Source organism: Gymnoscopelus microlampas (genome assembly GCF_963454915.1).
Source record: "Gymnoscopelus microlampas genome assembly, chromosome: 12".
In the NCBI taxonomy this organism is placed as follows: domain Eukaryota; kingdom Metazoa; phylum Chordata; class Actinopteri; order Myctophiformes; family Myctophidae; genus Gymnoscopelus; species Gymnoscopelus microlampas.
Window position 1 is genome coordinate 34,322,496 of NC_139949.1, and position 26,402 is coordinate 34,348,897.

Below are 26,402 nucleotides of genomic sequence, written 5' to 3' on the forward strand. Positions count from 1 at the left end.
CCGTCTGTTTCCTAGACATCAAGTGTCAAAACATGCATTTTCTTCTCAAAGGGGACCTGAATTCATAACTTTGTTTGGCAGATCTCAGGATAAGGGTTTGTGGCATTTTTGATTTTCAATTATTGAAACTATTTGAAACTCTAAATTGTTCCAAGAGATTGACTCTTGACTGCTATTAAATACTTTGGATTTTGCTTCAAACCCTATTTGAAGTGATTCTTGGCTGAGGGATCGCTCCGTAATTCAGTATCGGTCTTGATTAGGATTAGCAGTATTGTATCATGTAAAGTTGTTGAATTACCATAACTGCTATCATCATCAGTTCTAACCACCAGTGTTTTAAGAGGCTTACTTGTAGCAGCAAAACCCATGCAAGTGGATAAGTTAAGCAGGAAACATTTCAGTAGTAGCAGTATGGACAGGCATTGGATACAAATTCTCCCAACATACAGAGCAACAGAATGTAAGTATGTGTAGTTTTAAATGGATGCTTTTCCTATTTCTGCACAATACTGTGAGTGACCCAGGCAAGTTCGTTCTTGTAAGTTTATTGCAACATTTTACCTGCAATGTACACAGAAGTTGAACCACTTCTGATGGGTTTCCGCTAGCCTTTAGCTGCTGGAATTTGCTAAAGTAATTTGGTCTGGTTTTGCATACTTTTAATTTGACAGGTATTTCTACACATGGGAGTCTTTCTTTTTCAGAATAGTCTGTGAACGTCTGCTAATCTGAGGGAGCATGTGGCTGCTAATGCTCTTGTTCTTCTCTAGAAACTGATGATAGAACCCATAGTACTACACTCTAAAAGCAGAAAAGTTTTGTGGTTCTTGAAGCAAAGTGTTTTGAAGCACTTTGCTGCAATGATCGATGCTTTAATGGTTAGCCTACATTCTGCACAACCGACTACCTCACACAGTAGAAGGTAGGGCTGCCTACAACTATCAATTATTTTCTTGCTGATTATTTTATCATTCACTTTTTCGATTAATCAACTAATCTTTACGGATGTTTGAAAAAAAATACATTAAAACACTGTGGAAAATCCCAGTAGATTATTTTAATAATTGACTAAATCGATTTGTCTGATTAAACACACAAGCCCTATTTCATACTAAATCGATCTATAATCTTGATGTATTCTGATGTATTCTGTATTATTTTGATTAGCTGCTGCATCTTTACTAGAAGGGTATGTTTTGTTTCCTAATCCATGGGGTGAACGAGGGCCCTGTGTCTCACTGCAACTCAGCCTCAGCCAATTTGCATATGTTATTCCTGTGATACTGGCTGGTCCATTGAGCATCAGCTTTCTCCCATGAGCCAGACTACAAGAGCATAAAGAGCCAAACCACTGGTCATCAGAGCTGATGCCTTGGGAAATGGGATGCTGAGTTATGTTTGGTGTTTGTGTGACTGTTTCATTAACCCATTAAGACCTGAGGCCGATTCTACAAATGTCTTTTTTTTTTCTGAAACACTTATGTTGCTATAATATCAGTGGTTCTCAAACTTTTTCATGTCAAGGATCCCGACAATTATATGTATTTGGTCGCGGACCCCCATCTGAAAATATTTAGTTCCAGGGACCCTCAGAAGCAAAGATTTGAGTTAGAAATGTTCGCTTTAAAAATGTATATATATTCAAAAATGTGCGCAGAGTTTCATGATTTCTCAAAAATAGCAGATCTACAAGCTCATAGCACGGCACTTGGTGCCGTGCTATGAGCTTGTATATCTGTTATTTTTGAAGAGCCAAAGTACAAAATAATGGTTTAAGTGGTTAAAATTTAAAATGACAGATGCTTTACCGGTCTTAATGGGTTCAGCTTTTATACTCGTATGACACCGACATTAATGGCAGTGCTAATTCAACTGTGCCAACAGCGGTCGGTCACCACCAACTGTTAGGCCAAACGAGGGGGTGGATTTGTCACTTAAAGGCTTGTAATAAAGTAACTTCAAATCCCACATGTGCTGTACAGTATTCTGACATTCTACACTGCCCCTTATTGGTCTGCTTAGGGTTACGCTCCGTCCGTTAGCGGGTAATTGCCACCAGCAGCTACTTAACCCAATAATGGTTGGTTTTGGGAGTGGCTGATATCTGCTCTACCAGTGTCCTTGGCAGGTAGCCAGTCATAGCTGAAAGAGAGGTTCATTTATGTGTCTTAAAACACTTTCGATGTGGCGTCCCTATTTTGGGCATGTCATAGAAAGACAATGTTCAAAAATAGCAGCTCTACAAGCTCACAAAGTGTTGTGATGCAACATGTTGTTAGCTTATAGAATGGCTATTTACTATTTTCACGTGACAACATGGTACAATGAATTATAAAATATGGCTTAAAGGGCAAGACCACTTTAGTAGAGGTTTGGGTTGTGTAGTTACCTTGCCATAGTGTAACTCCAAAGTCCACTCCATTGATTAGAAATTGATAATTCAAAAATAGGCTCCTCATTGACTTACATTGTACGGTAAAACAGCTCTCAAAGTCACTCTTTTAGCAAGTAAACAAACGCAAACCATGCTGATTCAGCCAATATAGAACGTCACCAAAACCAAGCACTGTTTTTTTTTAAAGAAAAATGTCAACGTCATGCTGATTTTACTCTTTGAATATCCGGATCCGTGGATCCAGTCCGGGTTTTCTTCTTAATAAAAATAGCAAAATCAACAGGAAGTTAACCTTTTTATTAAAAAACAAACAGTACTGGGTTTGATGTTATATGTTGTCTGAATCAGCTTTGTTTACATGCGTTTACGTGCTAAAAGAGTGACTTTGAGAGCTGTTTCACTGTACAATGTAAGTCAATGAGGAGCATGTTTTCAATCATCAATCTCTAATCAATTGAGCAATTATGTTTTTATTTCTTGTCCACCTTTGGACTTGCATCATGGCAAGGTAACTACACAACCCAAACCTCTACCAAAGTGGTCTTGCCCTTTAAGTGCTTAACTGGTCAATAGGGACAGTGACTTTTACATCGCACTGTCAATTAACATGCAGCCATTTTTGTTCAAGAATCTGCACTTAGAATCAGCATTCATTTCAGTCTACGTTTCACAGAGAGATTAAATGCAACTGAACTTTTCATCATCCTCATCAGGAATGATGGAAAGCGTCAGGAATGTAAAGAATTGTACCATGACATAAGCTGCTGAAGAAATTGTGACGTTTGAGTATAAGTGGCCATGTTCTGCTCCAGTTTTTATAAAGCTCTACGTGTGTGTGTGTGTGTGTGTGTGTGTGTGTGTGTCCTTATCGGCACCACTTTAATTGCAAATTAGGCACAGTTATTTGTCTTGGTGACAGCAGTGCAGAGATACAGTAGGCCATATTGACAACTTAATGGGTTTTACTGCAAGACATGACAGACTAGAGTGTAGATTATGCTTACTGCTGTACATACACACACTAATATTCAGTATTGCTACAACTATGTGCACTAGAGGTGCGCCAGCCTTGCATTAGCAAAGCCTACTTAGTCTCTGTGTACGTGTACATGTACATGCATGTGCACATGTCTGTGTTAAAGAGCAAGAGCACCCAAATGGTCTTAGTCCATTAGGGATTCTTTATCCCGGCCCTCACTCCCTGTGTGTCTGTGGCTTTGTCCCCTGTTATGATCAGTCCTCTAAGGAGATTACCAAGATGTGAGCGTGTTGTCAACGGCTTGGTGAGGGAACCTGGCCTGTGCAGGGGTGGTCTGCCTGTAGGGCTAGGCAATATAGCGATACTGTGTTGATATCGTGATAGAGACTTCATATCGTCTTGGATCATGAAATGGCAGTGTAATGTCTTCCTATTTTTTCGCTTAAGCCTTATTTTTACGTGGGAAAAATGGTCAATGTTCAAAAATGGCAACAACGAAAATCTATAGACTCGCAATGCTTTGCGATGCAGTTTTTGCTGAAAGAAATAATATGATCACGACTTTACGGAATTATTGTCACAATAGCGACATCAAAGTATTGGGTCAAAAATATCATGGTTTTGTCCATATTGTCCAGTCCTACCTCCCTCCTTCCTCTTCATTCTGTCCTCTCTGGCCTTCAGCCTCTTTACAATGACTGACCAGACTGATCACTTTCTCTAAGTTAGACCACTAGTTTTGTCTCCAAGTTGGCACAGCTCTAGTGTGTCTGGTGACTGGTCATCTGTCTAATCCTCTCCCTGAACGTGACATTAATCTCATTCTCGGTTCGTTTCCTGACATTGCCGCCGGCAGGCCTGTGAACTGTCAAAAACAAACCATCACTAGAGTCCGTTTACTCAAAGAGTCAATAGCAGATCTCACAACTTGTCATGTTGTAAGGCTGTAGATATTTTAGATGTTTTTTTCATCCCACTGTTTAAAATAAAAGTAAAAACAATAAATGTTTTGCCTATAATGACATGTCCAAAATAGAGACACCAGGTTGAAAGTCGTTAAAGTTATGAATAGCTCCATCTGTGGCTTGGTACAATTATGGTGGTGACAATGATGATGCATGCTTCCTTGACGTTGCTGAGCAAGCTGCCTATTTGAGTACAGCATTAGTTTGCTTCATTTGAACAGACAGAACAGTAACATAATAATGAGGAAAGGAAATAAAGATTGAGGAAATAGAGGAAGTTCAAATAAAGAGTGAACTGAAACAACAGTGTGAGAAAATAGTCCAAAATACACCTCGGTTCTCTTGACCCAAGACGCTCCTCGTGGGCCTCTGTATTGGAGATGGATATCAGCAAACTGAAAGCTTCATCTGTTCTGTGTTCTCGCCTCTTGACTTCTTTGTGTTTCTGTCTCTTCATCATTCTTTCCTGTCCAGTTGCATGTCTGAGTGTTCAGAGCCTCCTGTGATGTCGGCCATCTTTGTTATCAGGGTTGGATTTGTTGGAGGGGATATCAAAGCCCCTGCTTTTGATATACCGCCCTCTGGTCATTGCTTTTTATGGCTGGTTGGGGATACGTTTTATCCCTGCTGCTGGTCAGTCTGAATTGAATAATATGTATTTCCATTTGGGGAAATATAGGCTGTCTGATATGTTTGATAATATCATAATTTGGAAATTGTATAAAACATGTAACCACATTAACCCGCCATCCCTACTTTAGGGACATTTGTCAAAAAAAAAAAATTGCAGATCTACAAGCTTGCAATGCAAATCAGCTATTTTCACTATTTGTCGTTCAAAGACCTATACATGGCTTAAGTTGTAAGAAAATGGTCCCCCCTCTGTTTTTCTTTCATAAATTGAACCCTGTTTGTTGTGCCTCCACAGAGTCCACGGGTCCTGCCAAGGTGGTGAAAGCAGGGAACCCACCCAGAGCCAGACGAGGAGGAAAGGTAATGTGGTAATCTTCATCGTGTGTGTGTGTGTGTGTGTGTGTGTGTTTGTTAGTATGTACTAGGGGTGTGCCGATACACTAATTTCACGAAACGATACGATACGATATTTGGCTCACAACTTCGATACGATTTCGATACGATACGATACGCACTTTTTTTATTATGAAAATATATGGAGGAGAAAAAAAGAAAATGCAAACAAATAATTCTGTTTTTGCATTATTCAGACATGCAAACTTGTAGCTTTTCAGCTACAATAGCCGTTTTGAATCCAAATAGTATGACACCTGACCCGAAAAAAAAACATGTTGTCACTCTTTTCACTTCGGGGCCGTTTGCACGTCTGATTATTATGATTGTAAAAAAAAAAAAAAAAAAAAAAAAATTCAAAAACGATATTTTTTTTCCCCCAAAACGATACATATCGTCGCGAAAACGTATCGCGATATATCGCGGGACGATATATCGGCACACCCCTAGTATGTACGTATGTGAGTGTGTGTACTGTTTGCCATAGTGCAGTGGTTCTCAAAGTGGGTTCCGGGGACCCCCAGGGATCCTTGGGGGGGGGGGGGGTTCCAGGGGTCCCCAGCAAAAGTGAATGTAGCATCAGAATCTTTTTAACCACTTTATCCTTTTATATGTTAAAATAATAATTTAAAACCCTTGAAAAATATCAAATGTTGAATAATTTAGATTTTGTTTTCTCTTCTTGGGGTCACTGGCACAACATATTTTTTAGATGAAGGTCCGCGGCCAAATACATATTAATTTGGGGGTCCTTGACATTAAAAAGTTTGAGAACCACTGCCATTCTGTATGTGTTTGAGTGCCAAGGATGGGATGGGAATTGATAGGATTTTACTGATATCAACAATGCTGTTAGTGATTCTGCTTATCGGACAGATTTCTTTATTCATTCTTTCTGATTCCTGTTCGATTTCCAGTGTGGAAAAAAAGTAGGCCTACGCAGGTTTTCAACAGTTTTATTATCTCTGAGTCTGAACTCAATAGAAGCAGTAGAATTTCTGTCTAATAACATTTTAATTTTAATTGTTAAAATTAAATGCAATGCCCGTTATCTTTTTCTTTTCAGCAGCGTAGACACGTGGTTTTATTGTTTTGCAATTAACAAAATGGGTTTGCATCGATAAAAGGAATTGATCAGCTCGGAGGCATACAATGTCAATTTCAGAGTTAACAATTATTCCGATTGTCTAACAATTCTGGTTCTCTGTTCCCCTCTCTATTTTGGAGCGCGGGGACATGTTTAAATGTAAGGCAGAGTAAAATAATCACAAATACAACAAGAGTGCATGATATTGGGATTACCTTTACATTTCACAGTTTTAACAGTTGCTATTTTAAGCTGTCATCTTAATCTGTGCCTCCCCTTTATGACTGAAACAATTTAAACGGCTGAAACCAATGAGTTCATAGAATTCAACCAAAGTTCAAATGGCCCTAATATTTTGCAAAGTCAGCCTATCTCCACAATTGTTTCAGACATTTCTGTCCTCTTCTACATCATGGCCGTGGAAGTCGACACTGCCGACATGCTCCTTCCCACTGCTGTAGTCCTCAGGCTCCCCGTTTTTGATCTCAAAGGATTTACCCTAGTTTCAATTTCAGTATTAGCTGGGATTTTGATCATGTAGCAATTTGGAATCATTCCAGATGGGTAAAGAAATCTCCCCCCTTTCTCTGTCTGTCCCCTTCACTTTCTCAACGACACCATGTGGTCTGACTGCACCAAGCATCCTTTCAGTCATGCTCGGGGGTGTGTGCAGAAGTAGAATTTGCTTCCTGGTATGCATATTCCAAATCCTGGAGAGCCAGAGCAGTGGAAATGTTTGTGGGGAGTGAAACTGCTTCGAGGGGGAGCTTGTCAAGCTTCAAAGCCTGACAAACTCTCCCCAAAGCGTATTTCATTTACATTTTCAGACACTTTTGTTGCTCATATTTGGCCGTGGTAGTACTGATCTGGAACCACACACTAACTACTGTGCTGCATGACGTCATATGATCGTACTGACGCTAGACATAGACAGACACAGATTATTGTAATAAGGATATTTGGACCCCACGGTGTCATGTAAACACATTTTCTGTATTTTGTGCGTTCCAACAGAATATCTTTCATTGCTATAAATTGTTGATTTGTGATTTCAGAAAGGCTTCAATCATCGGATCCTACCCTGACACAAAACCTACTGTACTGCTATTGCCTAATTATTCCCTGTGTTTATGCATGTGTTTTGTTTAGGTTGGAGATTTTGGTGATGCCAACAACTGGCCGACCCCAGGAGAGATCGCTACTAAAGACATGCAGGTGGGTTTTAGTTTGTGTCCCTTTTCAGTATAGGAGAAATGTCTGACATGTCATATGACAAGGTATGAAGATGCTTGTTGAATGCATTTTGTATTCCAAGCTCTATTTCGTCGCTGTCGGGTGGAAACCCCACATGTCCAAAAGTGTTACTTTTCAGGTTTGAAATTCTAAATGGCAAATGTAGCAGATCACAAGTTCGAGCTTGTGGAACTGCTACTTTTGATGCTTTTATGTGACGCTGTAGTGTGATCAAGGAGGGCGTTCATTTATGAAAAAACACAAAAAGTTAGAATATGGATATAAGAGGTTTCTGCCCAACAGCAACGATTTGTCATTTCCACAACACTGACGAGCAAGGCAGGGAACCATGAACTCCGTTGTAGACGTTACACTGCGTGCAGTTATGCATTCGTACCTCTGAACATTGTTTAAGCAGGCTAATGAAATCATCTAAATATAAGGAACCTTCCTGCTTAATATGATGTTTGGCTGATTCAGAATCCTGACAGAATCCTGTCCAAACTGTTTTACTCCACAAGTGTCCTGTCCTGTGACCCAGCTGATAAAAAGCACGATTCCCGGAATACCTCCCACTCAACACACACACACACACACACACACACACACACACACACACACACACACACACACACACACACACACACACACACACACACACACACACACACACACACACACAGTTGTACTGAAACAGAATATAAGTATCTTGCACACCTGTGTCCCCGACGAGTCTTAACTGGTGTTCCAGTTTGAGATTATGTCAATCTTATTCTGTACAGTCTTATTACTGGCCAGTTTTTAACTTTACCTTCACCCGCGCATACACACACACACACACACACACACACACACACACTTAACCCACTTAACCCACGGCCAGCGGTGCAGTCCACAGAATGATTGCAGTGACCTTTATCACAGAGCATTGTTTAGTACCTTACATTTTAGATCAGAGAGATGTTGTGTTTATATATATATCATTCCAACCATCCTCCCTGGCCTTGACATGAATAAAGAGATGTTTTAGACTATAATTGTTCAGCAGATGCCCCACTGAGCAGTGCTTTTCTTAGCTAGCACAGTGTTCAACAGATACTCTGCAACTGTTGGCTGTGATGCACACTGTTGCTACTGTATGTGACTGGTAGCTTAAACCCTCTATTGTTAGTGAAACGGACCTGAGTTGCAACTGTATCTGGTCTGCTCTTGTTTCCTTCTACACCGAATATGTTCGCCAGAAATATCTGATCTACAAGTTCACATTGTGTCGTGTTGTGACGCGTTGTGAGCTTCAAGATCAGCTATTTCTGGTGAAATAGCCAGATGGCCACAAATAGCCACTTGAACCTTTCTGGTGATAGTTCAAGGGGTTAAACCTAAACGTCTAGTCGTCCATTAAAACAGCTTAGCACGATTCATTCTTTCGTTGCACGACGGAGACGTGCCGAAAATCTTCGACCTACAAGCTCACAATGTTTTGCGCATGCAATGCTTTTTGGGCTTAATTTTTCCCTTCCCGTTCGACTTAGCCGTAATGGATGTATAGCGAGCTACAATAGGTATTTTAGTGGTTGAGAGGGCTAATTACACAGTGGCAACAGCAGCATGCAATACAGCTACACACAGTACAACCAGGCAGAGCAGTTGACGTGTGGTGGTGATACTGTCTTTATGTCCCTAAGACTGCTTTTTCTGTCCTTTTTGTGAGGGGTTAGTCCACTCTGACCTCTTTGGCAGAGGCTGTTGGAGTATGTGGGAGGGTGTCTGACCTCTAAACAGAGTCTGAAAAGTAGAACACAACCAACTGGGAGTTTGTTTGTCTTTTTCTGGAGAGAACCTACTGTTAAAATGACTAGACCCTAGAAATACCTGCTAAACAAAGAAACTAGCTCTGTATGTGAAGCATGCACCGGTGTGTGACTGGTTACAGAGCTTGGGTATTGTCTACTAAGATAGTGGAAGCGAGATGCTACATGCCAAGGGCCTTATCCTATAGTGACATTTAAAAAAAAAAAGATGAAAATAAGATGAAAATGAAAACCAGAAAAGGAGAGTGGGCAGTGAGAATTCAAATTATGATAGATATATAGTAGAAGAAAGAATCATGACTGACAACATAGGATTAAGCCTAATTTATATTTAACCTCTTTCAATGTGAAGTCCCTATTTTGGCCATGTCATTACGCAAGAAATTTCCCTCAAGAAAGACAAGTGCAATTATTTATTTTATTTTAATGATGTAAAGTAAAACATCTAAGGTAGTAGGTAAGAAAATGGAACTGATGTGGTATAGTACTACAGTACACACTACACATCAGTTCAGTTTCAGTTCAGTTTTTATTTATTTATTGTGCAACATCACAAGGGTTCTTTGTACACTTCACAACAAATCATTCAACACAAAACACAATAAACAAAGAATACAGTGTAAATGTGCCTGCACGTGTGATCAAACAATCAATATGGGGCAGCCGGCAGTGCACAACTGTAAATATAATACAAAGTACTAAAACCATAAGGGAAGGTGGACACAACAATAAAATCAATAAAGCTAAGGGGAACCCTAATGCGAGGGGAAAAGATTAGTTATTATTATTAGATAAAAAAATGTCCACAGAGTCCAGCTTCTCTAACAATTGGGAGAGCATTCCAGAATGTACCCCCTATGTACCGTACTGACCATGCACATGCATGGCGAGTGCGTGTGTCTGTGTTTGCCTGCTGCTGTCATAATTGAACACTGTTCCCTCCGGCTTGTAGTTTATCCCACGAGTCCGTGAGCCAACATCGCACCCAGTATGCGGTTCTCTCCTCCTATCCTCTACTTTCCACAGGTGTTAATCAGCAGTTCACCTCTCCACCATGTGTCTCATTTTGTCGTGCCTCACAGTAGCGGCAGCAGCATGTCTTCTCCCCCCCCCCCTGGAGCGGATTGGAGTGGAGCCGGGCAGGTGGCCATTTCTATTTCTAAACTGGGCTTGCTGGGGCAGGCTGCGCGATAGGTTGATAGGTTGTCACTGGCAGAATGACCCGGCTAACCCCCCTTTTTAGCCAGACGGGGCTGAGCAAGGTGCAGCAGAGAGGACGTGTAGCGGAACGCATCTGCCGACCACCCGGTGGGGGGGTGGGGAAGTGTTGGGGGGGGGGTTCAGGGGGTCAGAAAATGTGTGTCACGTCATCAGAGACAGAAATAACCCGCACGGCCTGGGCCAGAGAGGGTACAAGAGCAAGGCCTGGGAAGGGATGTCCTTTTAGGGATCCCCTATGATAAAAGCGTCCCTGGATCTCTGGCTGATGCTATTCTTAGGGTTGATGGCCGGTCAGTGTACATTGTGGCCCCACGTAACATTTTAACGCTCTAAATGCACAAATTATGCATTCTTGATACTTAAGTGTAGAACTAGTATGACGTATTCGGGGGGTTGGGGACGAGGGGGTGTTGAGAGGGTAGTGTGCAGAACGTGGTGAAGACAAATGTGAGGTTTTCAGACACACCGACATCCTTTTGTCTGCATTCGTCTCTTTTGGTTTCTATAACTGTAGTAGTGGATATCAAGAATTAGCATTGGGAATCTGTTTTTAGTTCGTGGTCAGGTTGTTGTGCTTTCTTCAAGTCAAGTCTACTCAGTACGTAGTATACTTTATAACTTATGATTGGTGATCACAAAAATGAATTGCCAGAATATAATATTTCTAGACTCTAGTCCCCCCCCTCCCTCCACATTTACTAAATGATAGAGCCTACATTCTCCACTTCTTTATACGTTGGATTTACAAGACATCCTAGATAAAAATAAATTGTTGTGTGCTTGTAGATCTGCTATTTTTGAATAGCCGAAGTATCAAATAGGGCTTAAGTGGTTAAGAACTCTTTCATGACTCACGATTTACCACCCTGTGAATATAAAAGCAACTCTGCTTCCCTAATTCAATTGAAGTGAATGGACCTCAGCCACAATGCTAATCCCATAAGTATGACTTATGTATGTTTGTGAGGTGGTGTCTGATTTCCTCTGTGTAGCTGTGTTTGCTACGCTTGTTTGTTTCCCCTGTGTTCAGGGTGGAGCCGACAAGCTGTGGGCCCCACCTTAGCTATCATCACCGTCCACTGATACAAGTTCTCTTAAAATGTGGTCTGCCCCAGAGAATGTTGGCACACTGTGAAGAGTAAATCCACTGTTATATGTCCTACCAAACAGGGACGATATGTGTTTAGGGGATTAGGTGGCAAAGACGTTTACTACTAGTACTGTACGTAATTACAAGTTTGAGGCACTTTTAGGTAAATATTGTATTTTACTCCACTATTTGACAGCTTTAGTTACAGATAGTTAGCAGCAACATTAAAGTGATGAACACATTAATGTATTAATAATTATAATACAATAGTATGATTGTGAAATAGACCATTTTATTTTTCATTATTATTATTATAATCAATGTGCCATTCTGCATAATGAGTACTTTTATGTTTGGCACTATAAGTATATTTTTATATACTTTTGCACTTTTACTCAAATACAATTTTGAACGCAGGACTTTTACTTGTAATAGAGTATACCTACATTGTAGTGTTGCTGCTCAGTATAAAATCTTCAGTACACCTCCCATTCATTCCTGGTCCCCATTTACTTTGTGTGAACGGTGACACATCTGGCAGAATGATTCAGCATTCTGATATCCTTATTTACACAGCCTGATGCTCCATGGCCATTATTGATCCACAATACCAGGCTGTGTGAGCGCCGTCATCCACCGACACTGTCACACTACATCATATCACTCATATCCAGGGTTCGATTTGCTGGGTGGGATTGGGGTAGATCCATGCCTCTGCTTTTGATATCCCCCTCTGGTTATTCAGTCTTTTTTGGCCGATGGGGATATGTTTTATCTTTGTTTCTGGTCAGACTGATGCATTTTCTTTATCTGATATATTTCATATTTATGTTTGATAATATCATAATTCAACAATTTAATTAAAAATGTATGTTAAACACATTAACCCTGGCGTCCCTACTCTTAGTTTTTTTAACCAACATTTTTTCAAATAGCCAATCTACAAGCTCACAACATGTCGCATTGCGACGTGTTATGAACTTGTAGATGGGCTAGTTTTGTGCCTACTCTACTCCCTCCTTTTGTTAAACAAATCGAACCCTGCTCCTATCTATGGCCTCGCTGAAGATAATTGACTCTTGTTCTCATCAGCCCAGAACTGGCGTGGGGCAAGAAAACTAATTTGCGACCATTTTGAATGTAACGATGCAGGATCAGCCATGTAGATTAGATGAGATCCTCTCTGCTATTCCCAGATGGAAACTCAGGAGAAGGAGTAACGAGAACGAATGTTCATTACCCGTCCATAAACCTGGCCAGCATCCACTTAGGAATTTCAACATGATTGAATTGATAGCTTACAACTTGATTGTCAACGTGATTTTATTGCAACAGGAAGATCCACACTTCCCTGATGGGAGAACCCATATTAGCCAAAGTGGGTATTTGTGCGTGTGCATACATGTGTAGAATGTGGCATTTAGGGGATAGGTTTAGGGTTAGCTTTAGGGTAACAAACCCCCCAAAAGGGTGAAAATTGCATTTGTGATGAAATAATAGCCATCCTAAAACATTGCTCTCCTCAAAAGTGTAATAAATACCAACATGTGTGTGTGTACAGTATTGTGTGAGTGCAAGTGCTCGTGTCCATCCATCTCCCTGTTCTGTCTAAACTTCCCTCCTTCCCATACCATCTCATCCTTCCCCTCTCTCTCTCCCTCCCTCCCTCCCCTCTCTCCCTGCCTCCTTGCCTTCCTCCTCTCAGATGGAGGTAGAGACGCAGACCGTGGCCTGCCCGGCGACTGTCAGGCAGGTCAGAGACTCACGGAGATTCCCCGTAAGTTTACCTGGCAGCCACGGGGTGGTGGTGGTGGTGGGGGAATGCTGACCCAACCTTCCGACCTTTGGACGACCCCCCGCGGTCTACCTAAAAGCTCATTAACCACATTAACCATTTCGTGATGCGATGAGACGTGTCGCATCGTAGTGGCACGTTGTTGCATTAAACCTGTCGTGATGTGACGCGTTGTGAGCTTGTAGATCACCCATTTCTGCTATTCATTGTGCAATGAAGTATTAGGACTTAAAACCCCTTAGCTAACATCCCTATTCTGGGGCAAACATTTTGGTTGGTATACAAGCTCACAACACGTCGCAACTTGACACGTTGGCGAAGAGATTTGGTGTTGAGGGAAATACTAGAGGACCTACTATAGAGCCCTGTGGGACCCCAGTCAACTAAGTATATAGGGTTTAAGTGGTTAAATACCAACTAGTCAGCATTTTCAGTATGTATTGTTTGCATTAGATGCAGTGCTTGATATAAATACAAGCCCAGGGGAAAGACATACTAGGTGCAGCACATGCTAGTCCGAATTACTGACGTACGTGTCACATGCTAGCCTGAGTTACTGACGTACGTGTCACAGTGTGTTGAGATCACTGCCAAGGTGGTGATGCTAGCCTGCGCATTCCTGATGCACTTACATATATGAGAAGATTGATTATGTAGACACAGCTCTGCAGGTGAAAGGGGGAAGTTGTCTAGGATGCTGATTTAGTTGAGCTCAGTTCTGCTTCCTCTGATCTCCTGTTACTTTTGCCTTTCAGTCAGTTTTCTTCGTTGTGCAATCACTAGATCAAAAACATTTCTGCTAATGGTATATTTACTAGTCGCCACCTATCAGAGTCCATTGTTGAGCACAGCAGGTATTGTTAGTTAGCCAGTTGGCCTGCAGTTGCTCACTCATTGTTTTTTTTGTGAGCACCATTAACAATACTAACAAGCTGTTTGTCGTGTTATTGAATTATCACTGTGCCAATGACATGTGTTCTTCCCCATTATGTGAAGTGCTTGTTGGAACGAGACTTTAATCCAGAATGTCAAGACACTGAACAGGACTGAATGGATGGAATTGGTCTTAATCAGCACCCTCAGGCGTCGAGTTAAAGCTGCAGATGTAGGCAGGCTGATTGATAAGCTGACTGTTTTGATGAGGAATGTTATTGCGGACCTTTGGCACATGACCTCCATCCTGTTGGAGACTGGGGCTAAAAACAACAGGAAAACAACAAATTGTGCAATGTAATAATTTGTAACCCTTCAGATCACGCACTCCGCGCGTCCGTTGTATTTGCACACAAGACTGTTAAAATTAAGTGTATTTACTAATTAAGCAGTAAGTTAAAATAATTACAGATTGAATATAGAAATGTACTTAACAGAGATCTCTGGGCTCCCACTAACTGTCCTTATCAGCAACAAGTTGCCTCGAGTTCAGGGCATGAAGTCTGAGCTCTCTACCATCTCCCTGGAGCCTATATAGCCTATACATATTATAATAAAAAGTTATCAATCGGAATCGCTAGCACAATAAATCTAATTCTAAGAATATCATTCTAACAGAACTATAATTTCCTTCCACTTTAATGATTTCATAGGGTAGTAATGCATTTTCTTTGGGTGTAAATATGAACAGCAATGAAACAATAGTATTTAGAACACACATATACTCTTAGTCTAATACCAACTGCTAATAACTAAAGCTTTAAAGGATATAAATTGCCATCAACCCCTGCATTTCTAATGGGAGATTACTGTCGCGCTTTCTTTCCGCTGTGTGTTCCTAAACCCAAATGCCCTGCATTGGTGTAGCTGTCGTGAAACTTTACCATGTGACACGTGGTCCCGTGGCCTCCCGTGGACACGACAAAATGTCCATTTGCAGTGTTAGCGCTTTAGCCCCAGAGAGTTTATTCATGATTTTTAAAGCTTTCAACGGCCGTGTTTGTTCATGTGTTTGCCAGAAACGCGTTCTCTCCACCTCAAATGTGTGACAGGTTGTGAACTAGGGCCTCAAGCACAGAAACATTGCTTGTCGTTTTTGGGTGAATTGGGAAGAGTCGGTGTGAATAACGGCTGTGCACACTTTGAGTGGGTCTACTAAGTGAAATGAGTGTTGTTGGATTAACCACATTAACCCTGGTGTCCCTATGTGGGACAACATTTCTGAAATTCAGAATGTTCAAAAATAGCAGATCTACAAGTCGCGATGCCTTGTGATCTTGTGGATGTGGACAGGCTATTTTCACTATTTGTACATAGGGCTTAAGTGGTTAAGTGTGTGTGTGAGAACTGTAAATGAATATGTGCATTACACTACGCTAACTTTGTCTCCAGCCTGCTACTTTGCATGACTCTATTGTGCAAAGAACTGAAACCTTGCAGATATGTGTGTTCGCTGATAGCCAACCCTGCAGTAACATGCAGAAGAAGCTGAATGGTGTTTGACCAAACTAAACTCAAATATTAGCACTGGGAACAAGAATAATCAAAAAGCCACTATACCATGCACAGGGAGCTCCTCTGTGCACTATTGTGCGTGTGTATTAAGACTACAATTTTTAGGCTAGTTTGTGGAAAGTTGATTGAATTTTTCTGTGTGTCCTCTGTGCTGCAGTCAGTCACATTAATGAAACTGAATCAAAAAGAATCTTGATGAAAGTGATAACCACCTGGTAAATCTATATTGGTCCCCATCAGTCATTGTGTCATACCCACCCACCCCCTCAGGATATGTAGGCTACATACCTCTAATGCTTAATTTATACTCTGTTGTGCAACGATGTTGCTCACCGAAAATAATGAATCTACAAGCTCACTACACGTCACAGTATTTCATTTTATTTTATGTATTCAAGCAGTGCCTCAAACCTTTCCTCTTGTAGGCAACACCGTCACATGTAAATATTCTAGCATTCACATTTTGATAACCTAATCAAGAACAGAGATAAAAACACGATCAGATTTGATCACCGTGGCATGCGTTAAAGACATTAGCCATTATTAGGCAGAGCCGCTTTAGAAGTGATGAGTTTCACATGTCTCTTCTCTGACTGCAAACCAATGGAGAGAACTACAACAACTCTGATCTAAGCATTGAAACACAGCAGCACACATGCCTGACATTTGGGCTTTGTGAGCTTAGAGATCGGCTATTTTCGTAGAGCAACACAGGGTGTACGATGAAGTATGTAGGCTTAGCTCATGCCGGGGAAAGATTCCATCAAAGTTGGCCTCATCTAAAGTATTGTCCCCTTTCATTCCATCTATTTCTGTCCCCTATAGATTTATGGACGCCTTTTTATTTGTTTCACAGCCGATAACATTGCGAGAGCAGTTCTAGTATGAGCCAATACCCAGTGTCAGGCTTACACAGATAGGAATATAAAGTGAATGGTCACATGGAGTTACCACAAACTGGTGACACACATTATTTTCTCAACTATTGGTGTAAATTCTGAGCTCTAAATCTACAGTAAGTGTTGGCTACCGTAGAATTAACCACATTCACACGGTGGGTATTTAGCTCTTTTAGCTTACACGGTGGGTGAGGTATGATGTAAGAGCAAAATGGCCACCATGTGAATGTCAAAGGAGCATTGTTCTTCTTAACCCATTAAGACCGGGAACGCATGTGTGTCATTTTCAGATTTCTTTGGCTATTCAAAAAGTGCGCTATTCGCTTGTAGATAAAACAAATTGTGCAAATCTTTTAATATGTATTTTACAAATGTCTTCTAAATCCTAACAGTTTTTTGAAAAAACTTATGTTGCTATATCAGTGGTTCTCAAACTTTTTCATGTCAAGGACCCCCAAAGTGATATGTATTTGGCTGCGGACCCCCATCTCAAAATATTTTTCCAGGGACCCCCAAGAAGCAAAGATTTGAGTAAAATGTTCCTTTAAAATATTATTCAAAGATTTGCACTAATGTTCAAGATCAAATCTTGTTGATGTTGAACTTGTATATCTGCTATTTTTGAATAGCCAAAGTATAAAATATGGATGAAGTGGTTACACAGATGCGTTCCCGCTTTGAATGGGTTAACATGAGCGTAGTTGAGTGTATGCAATGCATTCTCCACCAGCACTCCAGCGATTAGGCCCCCGCTGCGTTTAAGTCTATGCTGGCATTTGTGAAAAATTGTATTGTCTATGTGCGACCCCCCCCCACCCTCCCTTTCCCTAGGCCCCTAAGAGGTCCTCAGTCAAGAAAGAGACCAAGGAGAAGAGAGAGAGTAATGAGGAGAGCAAGGAGAACCTGAAGGCCACCAAATCAGATGACTCGGGGGAGGAGAAGAACGGCGATGAAGACTCCCAGAAGAACGGACAGAAGAAGAAAGGTGAATATTATGTTTTTTCTATCCATCATTAAAACGCTTTTTAACTGTTTCCATTAACCCACCCCTTCATCCCCAAACACACTTACAAGTTCAACATGCTCTCGCTTTGTCACTCATAACACCCAACATGCCGTCATAGCCTCAGTTAAGCTCCAAAAATACATACGTGTATATAAGGCATTCACATATTTCAGTATCCCCCTTCCCTTGACTACAAAAATGTTAACATTCATGTTCAGCATCCTCATCAACTGACTATGAAATATTCCATCAGAACCTGTAATGAAAAGAAATCGAGTCCACCTCTGTACTGACTTTCAATGAAGCGTTGTGTATTCGTTTTAAATTGCATTAGCGGGATGCAGGAGGCTACAGGTTGAAACATCATGCCCCTCGCTTGAGAAATCCTCTGGTGTGTTCAGAGCCAGTTTCTACAACCTATAGATCTCTGGTTTAAACCACACCGCACAGCAGCAAGGACGACGCAACGCACCAGACCACTCTCTGTACCGTGGCTGGACCTGCACTGCTCTCCATACATTATTACAGTGTTTCTCAAACATTTTAATTTCAAGGTCTCCGTAATTGATCATGTTTTAAGGCACTTTTGAAATGTTGCTTAAGTGGTTAAACTGTTGCCCGTTTTGCCAGGGAACGACTGGAACCCCCCCCCCCCACCCCCAAAGACCCCACTTTAAGAACTACTGCCTAACATAATTAAAGAAGACCGGTTCAGATTGATCAAATCTCCTGAAACCTCTGTGTTCTGCTTTCACTGGACACCACATTGCTGATGGCATGGCCATGGGGTTTTCCTGGTGCAGCCATCATTGCATCCGTCTGGGTTTTCCCACGTTATATTTTGGTCAGAGATTGTCCAATCGTTTCCATCAAGTGTCTGTGATATCTGTAGAAGTCTCAAAGTAGACGGCACAGGTAAGGTATACCAGCTGCAATTTCTCAGATTTTTTTTTTTTGCAGTTATCTTTCATAGATATTTTTCATTTTGCAATAAACATGCAGTGTTTGGGTTAAACGTGTTCTATTTCTAGTTCTAGTGGTTCAGTTAATCAAATCATGTCAATTCTCAGTGAAATTATTGAGTTAACGATGCAGAGAAATATTTCAGACAATTAGTGGATTACAGCATATGAGTGACTGTATTGCCAAGGCGTCACTCTGCACTTGACATTGAACACAGACACCTTTTAAACTTGAGCTTACAGCATAGCAACAACCAGGAGACCCTGATAGCTGAGCTGTTTTGGCAGCAATGAAGGGTTTAAATTCCACTAGTCAGCCAGTCAGTCAGTAAGTCATTCTGTCAGTCAGTAAGTCATTCTGCCGGCTAGCAAACCAACTCGCCAGTCAGTCAGGCAGTCAGTCATTCAACCAGCCACCGAATGTTTTTTCTGACCTTCAGAGTAAGAGATTGTCCTCAATGAGAAGGGAAACGAAGAAAGGGAAACCGACTTCCCCTGCCTTTCCGGTTCTAATTTATTTTTCCCTTTCATTCCCCACTTCCCATCTCCCTCCTTTATCATTTGCTGCAATCCCCCAATCATTCACTCTGTCCTTGTACCTACCCAGTCAGCGGATACGCACAGGGCCACGTCACTTTAACTCCAAGCCTCTTCCGCTGTCCCAACATGCTGTCTCACTCGCTCCCACACACACACACACAAGTGCAGGTTCCTTCAGCAAGCAGACTGCTGATGCAACCTGCTGGCCAGTAAAGGAATTGCAGCAGTCTAAATAGACTGGCTGGCACTGTTTTCCACATAAGAAGAGGTCTAATTCTGGGGCGAGCATTAGTGAATTTGTAGATAGGATATTTTCACTAATCATCATACACAACAGATTATATAGGGCATAAGGAGTTTATAAGACATTTGAGTCACACAACAATAAGAGATGCCATCAAAATGGACCTGTAGAGAAGGAAAAAAATATTTTTTGCGCAAGGTGGCAGAAGAGTGTTGAATTAATTCAAACGATGTACTACCAATCATCAAGCATGTTGCTGCCTAGAGGTCACTACCTTTAGCGCCTAACGCACTTCTAACACAGTTGCTTCTGTGGAATCACCTCCCAACAGGCAACAAGCACAAGTGGGTTCCCTTAATGATCGAGGTGAAGTCTGAGGGCCCCAGGGAGCGCTCTGCTTCGAGGAACAACAGCCGGCAGAATGAGCCCCCCCGCATGCCACCCAATGCCAGGAATGACCTCCGAGGTGAGTGCACCATGTCATGAGCACATCGCTTTGGGTGACCTGTCAACACCCTGAGCCATGGCTGCAGTTTGGGTGGCAGTTACATGAACTAGCATAATGTATTATGCTATATATACCTGCTAAATGCTTCTGGAGTGGGCCTGTAGTGGAAGTGATGAGTTTCACATGTCTCTTCTCTGACTGAATATCAATGGAGAGAACTACAACAACTCTGATCTCAGCAGTGAAACACAGCAGCACACAGCAGAGACAATTATAGATAATAAAAGAAAAGAAAACTAAAACAACAGAAACATGAGTATGACATCTATGGTTATAAGTACGTCCAGCTGCTATTCGGCCAGCTCTTAAAGGAGAATTCTGGACCACCTTTTTCTTACCTTTTTATATGACATTATTATATCCTAGTAGAAAAAAATCATAACTCCATCCCGAGTCCACTGCAACTAAAAACCTGAGCGCACGGTCCATGCGCTAGATATGCGTATTCCATGCGTATTTTAATAGCTTTTTATTTTTTTGTGAGATCTGACGTTCATATTGACAGAAAACCCTCCTCAGTGTTTGTGTTGGATGCGCCCCTCTGTTTGTATACACTACGGCGGCCCATTTGGGACAAAAACACTGTGGCGAGGTTTCTGTCGACATGAACATCAGATATCACCAAAAAAAAAGAAGATAAGATACGCCGCGATGTAGCGCATGGACTGTAAGCTCAGGTTTTTAGCTGTGGTGGACTCGGGATGGAGTTATGCATGTTTTTCTACTGTACCACTCGTCCTAAGATATAATATCATATAAAAGGGTATTCCGGAATTCTCCTTCAATGGGGGATTTAGAACTATTGGACTTAAAGGCAAGATGACACTGGTAGAGGTTTGGGTTTGTGTAGTTACCTTGCCATAATGTAACTAATATTGGAGAGATATCTTCAATAGCTCTGTTGATTTAGAAATCGATAATCCAAAATATTTCCCCCATTGACTTGCATTGCACGGTGAAACAGGTCTCAAAGTCAACGTTTGTTTGGCACACAAATGAATGCAAACAATCTATGTCAATGTATAGCATTACAAATAATAAGTATACAAAGGTAATCTCCCTTTTGATTTTATTATATGAATTATGAAGATCCAGATTCAGATCTTCCAATAGTTAAATCAATATCAAGTTGACATTTATATAAATAAATAAAAGTGCAGGGTTTTTGAATGTTATACATTGGCAAAACCTTTATGAACAGTTGTGCTAAGTGTTATAAACCATGTATCTCCATTATGCATATATAGAATACTTTATTTACATACATTTGTACAAGCATGCATGTGTCTACTACTGTTTTAGCTTGTAGATCCTAGATATACTTCGTACAACAAAGTATATAGGGCTTAAGAGGTTAATCTCTGTGTCATGTCTGTCTGCCTCCACTTCAGGTGTGTGTACAGTGCAAACAGTCCAAGTTGTCTGATGCTTATGGAGAATCGGCTGCATGCATGTACAGAACATTTAGTCATGCTCCAACACTTGGCCTTAGTTTTTCTAGGCGTAGCTCTCATGAGCTTTTGGTAGCTTGTCATGAGGTGGTTTGTTTTAAGGTTATAACACATCGTTGGGTTGTTTTCCAGACTGGCACAGTCAGAAGTACGAGCGCGAGTGGCGCGACGACCACGACGAGGTGTCGAGCGTGAAGAGCGAGGGAGCGCCATTCCGTGGTGGGTTCAGAGGTCGTGGCCGCGGAAGAGGGAGGGGCCGGGGGCGCGGCGGCCGAGGTGGCCGAGGTACGTCTTTGCACACACACACACACACACACACACACACACACACATGCGCGCACACGCACACGCACACGCACACGCACACACACACACACACACGCACTCTCTCTTATGGAGACTTAGTCAGTATTACAATCTTACCAGTTGTTTTCAGTCCCTGGCAGAAAACTAAAAAACAAAGAAATTTGTTTTATTATTTTTATTCAATTTATTATTCTGTATTCTTTAAGTGCTTCAAACGTTTCCTCTTGTAGACAACACTTGCCCATGTAAACGTTCTGGCATTCATGTTTTTGAAAACCTAATCGAGAAAAGAGAAAAAAGACGATCAGATTGAAAAGGCCAAATTGGTCAAGAGAGTAAAATAAATACACAGGAATTGGAGTTGTGGCGTCATGCATATTGACAGCTAACAGTAACTTATAGTGCAACAGGTTCTATTCTAAAGTTACAAGTATACAGTATATGTGTATAGTTGGTGCATAATTGCATATTATATATATTATTATTTAATCCCAGCGTAAAAGACAGTAGTCATTAGTAGCCTGAATGCTGTAGAAATGATGAGTTTCACATGTCTCTTCTCTGACCAACCAATGGAGAGAACTATACAACATCTCTGATCTCAGCATTGAAACACAGCAGCACACATGCCTGACATTTGGACTGTGCTGTAATGTTAATTTTGAGACTAAAGATGGCAGAATAAAAACTTATAGGAATTCAGTCAAGAAAAATATCTATCTTTGGACAGACATTTGGTTGGAATCAAACGTGAGAAGGACATAATGTTCTCCCTGCGTAAACACAGCTTTCTGTTTTGAACCAATTCCCAAGCAGCCAAATAAGATGTGTGAATTGGGCAGTCAGTAATCTTTTTTGTAAATATTTCTTTCTTTTTAACAAAAAAATTAAATAAAGTAGGCCAATTATACAGTATAAATTGGCCCCATGTCATACAGTAGCTTTCACTGTATCCCAAAGAGTCACGGTAGAGATATCTGGGGTATAGGATCTGAGTGGTTCACACCCGTCGACATTGAGGAGTTAGATACTGCGGCTGTGCAGTAAGTATTTAAGCGACCAGCAATGAAATCCTTCCCAATAGAATATTCTGCTAGCTATAAGGCAATAATAAATTGAGGTTTATCGTCATTAGGAGGATCATACACATTCACCCAGAACACTGAAGACTTGTTTTTGGAGTAGAAAACCCTTCTTTGTGCTGTATAGATCCAGTATATCTCTCATATATTTCTTCTGTACCCTCTAGCCATGGTTGCAGTGGTGGAAAGTAACTAAGTACATTTAGTTAAGTACTGTACTTAAGAACAATTTTGCGGTATTTGTACTATACTTGAGTAGTTCCAATTTCCAATACTTACTTCTACTCCACTACATCTCGGGTCCAAAAATTGTACTTTTACTCCACTGCATTTATTTTCAAACTTTAGTTACATTTCGGCAATTTGAAAATAACCGATCTACAAGCTCACAATGCGTCGCATCTGTGAGCTTGTAGGTCGGCTACTTTTAAAAGCTTTTTATAGATTTGAAAACTTGAAATGGGACATTCTGCACAATGAGTACTTTTACTTTTGGTACGTTAAGTACATTTTGATGCCAATACTTTTGTACTTTTACGCAAGCACATTTTGAATTCCGGACTTTTACTTGTAGCAGAGTATTTCTATATTGCAGTATTGATACTTTTACTTAAGTAAAATATGCGTTTGTGTATGTTCTCGCCCTGATCTGGACCCCTGCTGAGGCAATAACTACAGTAAAAACATAAGCAGTGAAATAAACCCTGTAGCGGTGGTGTTATGAGGAGAACTTTGGGTCCCATGGGCCTTGGAGCCGAGAGGAGAGAGGGGGAGAGAAAGAGAGACTTGTTAGCTTTGGCATGCCGTCCATTTCTCGTTCTTTTCTGTCTAACTTGAAGTAACTTCCCTTTAGTCAGAGATGAGACTAAAGGGACTTTTTGTTTTCTACAGTTGTTTTTGACATTCAACTCTTGTATATTTCTGATTCTATTAATCCTAAATCTAACCCTAAATCATAAATACTCATACAGACACAACATAGGACATAAGAACACATTACATGAGGCCATGAAGTGTATAAGATATATATGAGAGAGAGAAAGTGAAACGGGAGAAACTCGGGGAGACCAGTGATAGAATAAGAGAGGGAGAGGCCTGTAAGAGTGATAACTGCAGCTGAGAGTTAAGAGGCTCTTCTCTTTTCTCCTCCACCACACTGTGTGGTGGTGAGACGCGTACAGTAGGAATGTGCCCCAGGGGAACAATATAACGCTCCACAAATTAACTTTAAACACAGACTTTCTGTCTTTGCTGTCTCCTATGCATACTTCATCCTGTATGCACACACACTCATTCACAGTGTTGAAGAAGCACACCACACTTTAAGCGGGTGTAAACTGTGCTGTAAATGTGTCACATGTGTTGTCCCATCCGTGTGGTGCAGCATTGATTCATGGGAGCGCATCTATAGTATAGTGAGTCTCTTTCTCTGCCTGTATGTATGTATATATATATCTGTTGGTCGTCTGCCCTTCTCTGTCCTCTCTCTCTCTCCCTCTCTCTCTCATTTCTGTTTCTATCTCTGTCTCTATCTAGCTTACTATCCCTTTCACTCTCTCTCTCTCCCTCTCTCCGTATCTTTTTAGCTGTTTATCTTGGTTCATCTGACTCAGATTTAGGGACACAGCAGTAAATCGAACTAATCAATTGAATCAATTATGAAACATAATCAATCGACAAAATCGATTTGCAAAACTAGTCTCAACGCGTCGCATTGTGACACATTGAGCTTGTAGATCCAAGATTGTTGATGTAGTCAACACGCTTCTCGATAACTCAATTCACTGAAAAATGAATCCATTTGTCCTACTAGTGCCTCTGTCTGTCTGTTCACCTAACTGACCGACTCTCGTCTGGCTGGTCATTTCTCCTTCCAGGTCACTATGAGTACCACTACGGCTACAAGCCCTACGAGGGGAAAGATGGTGCTTACGGCAGCAAGTTCAACAGCACAGTGACCTACTACTATGATAACCTGAGCAGCAATGACCTGTTCTCTGTGGACCAGGACCACCTGAAAGACTACATCAAGAGACAGATGTATGTTCACCGTTTCCCCCCAAAAAAGGACTTTCATTTGCAGCAACTGACAAAATATGTTTTAAGTTCTTAGTTCTAGTACAGGGTGCGCAGTTAATACTGTTCCCATTTTTTACCTTTTTTTTACACTCAACTTTTCCTTGGTTCATTTCAACTTAAATAAAAAGTTTAACTTTTAATTTTATAAAAAAAAGATTCTGTCTTTTGTCTTGTTCAGAGCCTTTTAACTTTGTTTAAACATACTACTACTACTAACTAATATAGTAATTATAACAATTTCCTGTCCTCTTGCAGTGAGTACTACTTCAGCCTGGACAACCTGGAGCGTGACTTCTTCCTGCGGAGGAAGATGGACCAGGAGGGCTTCCTGCCCATCTCCCTCGTCGCCAGCTTCCACCGAGTCCAGGCCCTCACCACCGATGTCGCCCTCATCCTGGAGGTAAACGCCCCACTCCCTCACAGAATTTGTTTTCAATAAATAGCTGAAAAATGTTCGATTAATTGTTCGTTTTTTATGGTATTAGTCGAACAAGGCCGATTCCAAAAACGCCTTCTGAAAAACGTATGTTGCTATATATGGTATACCGCAACATCTAAAATGACAGATGCTGTCCCGGTAGTAATTTGTTATGCTTTTTTCCTATATTTCCTATATCCACCTTAGCCCGTAGCACTTGCCCTTGCCTTGACGACCTTGCAGGCTTATACAAATGTTAAAATGTAATTTAGATAGCATGTTATGTAGACTGATGCCAGGTTCATTTGTTGACCTGGAATCCTATAGTTTGTATAGTTTCAATGTACAGATAAAGATTTTTTTTAAATATTATACTGTTTAGACTGATGTGCAGTAGAAATGATGAGTTTCACATGTCTCTTCTCTGACTGAAAATCAATGGAGAGAACTACAACAACTCTGATCTCAGCATTGACACAGATCGGCGCACATTTGCAAGATTTGTATTTATTTTTTTGCTAGTGAAATAGTTGAAAACCGTTTTTTAATTGGCACTACGGTTACTAAGAAATGCCCACTGGAAGCTTGTTGGCATATTGCAGCAATGGAAATGGAGGGAATCAGCTAGCTTTATGTCCAATAATATTGATACAAAAATGCTATCATTTCCATTATCTTTGCTCCGAAGGGAATCGGCTAGCCAGTATCAGATGATGACAAGCTGATTTTGTAGCCGTGTATCCACACACTATTATTCTGCTACAAAACTGAATTAAGCTACATTATTGGATTCTACTATGTAAAATAATAATGCAGAGGGCTATATGTTGAAAGTGAGTAGTAGTCATTTCCCC

The 26,402-nt window shown here is 41.0% G+C and overlaps 1 protein-coding gene across 4 annotated transcripts in view; it reads left to right on the top strand.

The window, feature by feature from the left end:
- The window catches only part of larp1 (La ribonucleoprotein 1, translational regulator), a 64,869-nt gene that overhangs the window by 21,477 nt on the left and 16,990 nt on the right, over positions 1-26,402 (top strand). For 3 of the 4 annotated variants that reach the window (XM_084074932.1, XM_084074930.1, XM_084074931.1), the window contains exons 2-9: positions 5,271-5,335; positions 7,605-7,670; positions 13,516-13,587; positions 17,784-17,937; positions 20,036-20,170; positions 21,796-21,948; positions 24,929-25,091; positions 25,386-25,530. In XM_084074932.1, the coding sequence (XP_083931058.1) occupies positions 5,271-5,335; positions 7,605-7,670; positions 13,516-13,587; positions 17,784-17,937; positions 20,036-20,170; positions 21,796-21,948; positions 24,929-25,091; positions 25,386-25,530 (953 nt within the window). The remainder of the gene's footprint in view (positions 1-5,270; positions 5,336-7,604; positions 7,671-13,515; positions 13,588-17,783; positions 17,938-20,035; positions 20,171-21,795; positions 21,949-24,928; positions 25,092-25,385; positions 25,531-26,402) is intronic. The other variant, XM_084074933.1, reaches the window with a different exon arrangement.